The sequence below is a fragment of the Ceratina calcarata genome, unplaced genomic scaffold (genome assembly GCF_001652005.2).
Source record: "Ceratina calcarata isolate Rehan_Ccalc_2016 unplaced genomic scaffold, ASM165200v1 scaffold78, whole genome shotgun sequence".
In the NCBI taxonomy this organism is placed as follows: domain Eukaryota; kingdom Metazoa; phylum Arthropoda; class Insecta; order Hymenoptera; family Apidae; genus Ceratina; species Ceratina calcarata.
In genome coordinates, this window is record NW_017179104.1 from 701684 (window position 1) to 704955 (window position 3272).

Genomic DNA, 3272 nt, shown 5'->3' on the forward strand with positions numbered 1-3272 from the left:
TTAGCATTGTTTAAGTATATAGCCTATACATCCTTAAACTGTAAAACGATTAGAATGAATAGACATACGCCTGTGAGATATTGTTTCATAATGGTAATGTTTCGATATGAGTCTGGATATCCAATTAATCGTTTCATGAACACTAATTTATCTAAAATTATTTCTCTTATCGTATCGTCCATCCATGGTGAGTTTTTAATTTCATATTCGACTTCCTTTTGTATGTCATCGACCATATCTAACGCCTTTAATAAAATCAAGTAATTATAATATTATTTTAAATTAATTTATTACTATTGTCTTGTAATCATTTTTACCGATCGTAAAATTTTGTCCGCGAAGTACCGTTTTACATACTCATATCCTAACATGGTATTGGCCTTTATTTCGTAAAGGCAATAAAAGAACCTGTTAAAAAGTGTTAATTTCTAAATCCTTTAAATATAGCGTAAAATATTTATTTTATATGATACTACATACCGCCGATGATCTTTTACTTCCTGACCATACCAATTGTAATAAAGAGCTCTCATTTCTTTCGTACTGGCTTTTAGAATTTCACTAAGGAACTTCCAATGTACGTAATTTACTACATAGATAAAAATGTCGATATAATTTTTATTAAGCAGTTAGATTAGATTTATTTGATTATGAAATTGTTAAAAGACTTCATATATACCAATTGTTCTACTTGGAGTGGTGTTTAATAAAATGAACAATTTCTTGAAATAATTGTAGTTCGGAACTATCACATCATTATTTTCATCAATTTCCATTCCTCCATAGGAAAACAGATCTTGTACTTTTCTTAACCAGTTTACCTAAAACTCATTCAGTATTTTCAGTAAATATTAATCATGCTCGTAATTTTTTGAAAATATATCTTACCTTGCTATTGTTTGTCTGCGGTGCAAGTGTATCATACTTATTTTGAAATTCTTTTAGCGTTAAGTTCATTCGGTTTCCAGCCCTGAATGTGCACTGTACAAATAATCGTAATTAAGCAATAATAATTTCATGATTTGGATTTACATTACAATACGTAATAATTAAAATTCGTGTGTTACCTTCAGAAGGTCTACTTGAAATTTAACTAGATCAGCGATGTCTTTCGTTAGTTTCTCCTTTGATATTAAAATTCCCCTTGCTTCAGAAAGAGCGCTGCTAACATTGAAGATGAACTCCGCATATTTTTTTCTCATTTCCTCTGCCGATCTTCTCGCCGCTTTTATTCCGTACTTATCATCATCATCGTCATCATCATCGTTTCCATTACCTTCACCGCTACCATCATTATCTCTTTCGTCCTCCTGCTCATCATCATCATTTGTATCATCGTCATCGTTTCCACTACCCTCGCCGCTATCATCATTATCTCTTTCCTCCTCCTCCTCATCGTCATCATCATTTCCACTACCCTTGCCGCTACCATCGTTATCGAAGTTCAATTCATTATCCTCATCATCAATATAGTTAGATAAATACACGCGATCTCTCTCATTTTCGTCAGTACCAATTTCATCTTTATTTTTATTCATTCCCTCGTCAAAATACAAGTCTATATCCTGACTCCAGCTTTTTTTGCTATTTAATTTACTCTCTTCAACAGAGTTTTTACTCTTGTCTTTATATACCAATTTATATTCAAAAGATTTCTTAGCCAATTTTTTTATATCACGATCTATCCCTTTATTAGTTTCTAATGTCGATTGCTTCTTTTTGGACATTTTTGTTCTATATTTCTTCTTTTTCATCTGTTGTTGGCCGGCATGTTTTATTGTTACTGGGTTCTTCGAACTTTGCGGTCTTCTATTACGAGTTATAGGATTATTGATTCTTCTCCTTATCTGTATCTTGTATTCACCTTCATCGTCCTCAGTATCTTCTCCAGATCCATCATAGTCGTCACTATTTTTGCCCGATCCTTCGCGGTTTCTACGTTCGTTACTACCGCGTTCCTGACTTCCTTCACCACTATCATTATTTTCATCGCTACTATCTAGATCTACAGGTTCTTCATAAAGAAGCCTATATCCTCCAGGTGGTAGATGAGGATGCCTGATCTACACAATATCAAATTATGTTAACGTTTATGTCTGCCATAGGACAGTTAAATTTATAATCGCGCTAATGTTATACTTGTAGAAATTCCAAGTCCATATCTTCCCCCACATATTCGTAATCGATGTCAACGCTTGTGTCGTGAAAACTATTGTCTCCTGTCAAAACAGTATAATAATCATCGACGTTTTGCCAACTATACATTTTCTCATCCCATTCATTTTCCCCCATTATTAACGGCCATCCACCTACGCTCCACATCGTTGATATGAGTGGTTGCAGCCCTTGCTTGTCCATTTTATCTGTAAATAATTTCACTTTCAATTTCTACTCTCTTCTATTAACATTAAAAGTGTTGCAAGTTCGTTAGATAAATTTTTAGATTGTTGAATAGATTCTGCTGATACCTGTATCTAAGCAAGCATTAAGTGCTAGTTTGGCAACCTTTACAGCATGATAATCTTCCTCTTTAGGCCCTTCTTTGGCAATAGCTATAAATGAAAACACGTAAACTGACGTTATCAGTCTTGCTTTTTGTAATTTGGATTTGACATCGTTAATTTCAGTCCAGAATGTATAATTATGCAACTACTTTAAATATAAGAGTGATTAAACCTATAAGACGATCATTGACTAATTTTTGGAGCTTATAGAATAAACTCCAATGTATTTCGTCCTTCGGAAGAGGATTATGTCGCGCCCAATTGCCGCATGCATATTCGTAGAAATCTTCACACGGGTCTGCCGTTTGATTCATGCTTTCTATCAACAACTTTGCTGTCCGTTTAAAAAAAGAATTTTAATGAAACATAGTCGTCTATNAATTAAATATCGCCTAATTAATTAATTTATGTCGTGCAATCAGATTTATTTTTTCACAAAATGTCTTGAATTATCTCTAAGAATAGTTTACGGATTACTTTTTGCGCGCTTAGTACAAATCGGAGTAGATGTTGTGTGAATTCGAATGGCAGGATAATTATTACAGGCGTACGGTTTGCCGCCGGTTTTTGCCGCCGTTTTTATTGACGATTGCATCGCATTTTGATCGTCAATTTCCTCTGACTCAATATCGGTGCACACATCACGGAGAAACGGTAGCATCGCATCGCATTAGATGCGCCAACATCCGAGCGAAAGGGCTGCGCAATCTTATTTTTCATCCGCGTACGGATAACGTGCACCGCCGGGCTCTAGGATGCAGTCCAATC

The 3272-nt window shown here is 34.7% G+C and overlaps 1 protein-coding gene across 1 annotated transcript in view; it reads right to left on the reverse strand.

Annotated features, from left to right (window-relative positions):
* Window positions 1-2835, reverse strand: part of LOC108630497 (neprilysin-3-like) — a 7630-nt gene extending 4795 nt beyond the window's left edge. The window contains exons 1-9 of the mRNA XM_018033828.2: window positions 2677-2835; window positions 2469-2552; window positions 2140-2363; window positions 1068-2063; window positions 889-981; window positions 680-821; window positions 481-589; window positions 318-408; window positions 69-245 (exon numbers count right to left, since the gene is read on the reverse strand). Coding sequence (XP_017889317.1) covers window positions 69-245; window positions 318-408; window positions 481-589; window positions 680-821; window positions 889-981; window positions 1068-2063; window positions 2140-2363; window positions 2469-2552; window positions 2677-2818 — 2058 coding nt within the window. The 5' untranslated portion in view covers window positions 2819-2835. The remainder of the gene's footprint in view (window positions 1-68; window positions 246-317; window positions 409-480; window positions 590-679; window positions 822-888; window positions 982-1067; window positions 2064-2139; window positions 2364-2468; window positions 2553-2676) is intronic.
* Window positions 2836-3272: the final 437 nt, after the last annotated feature.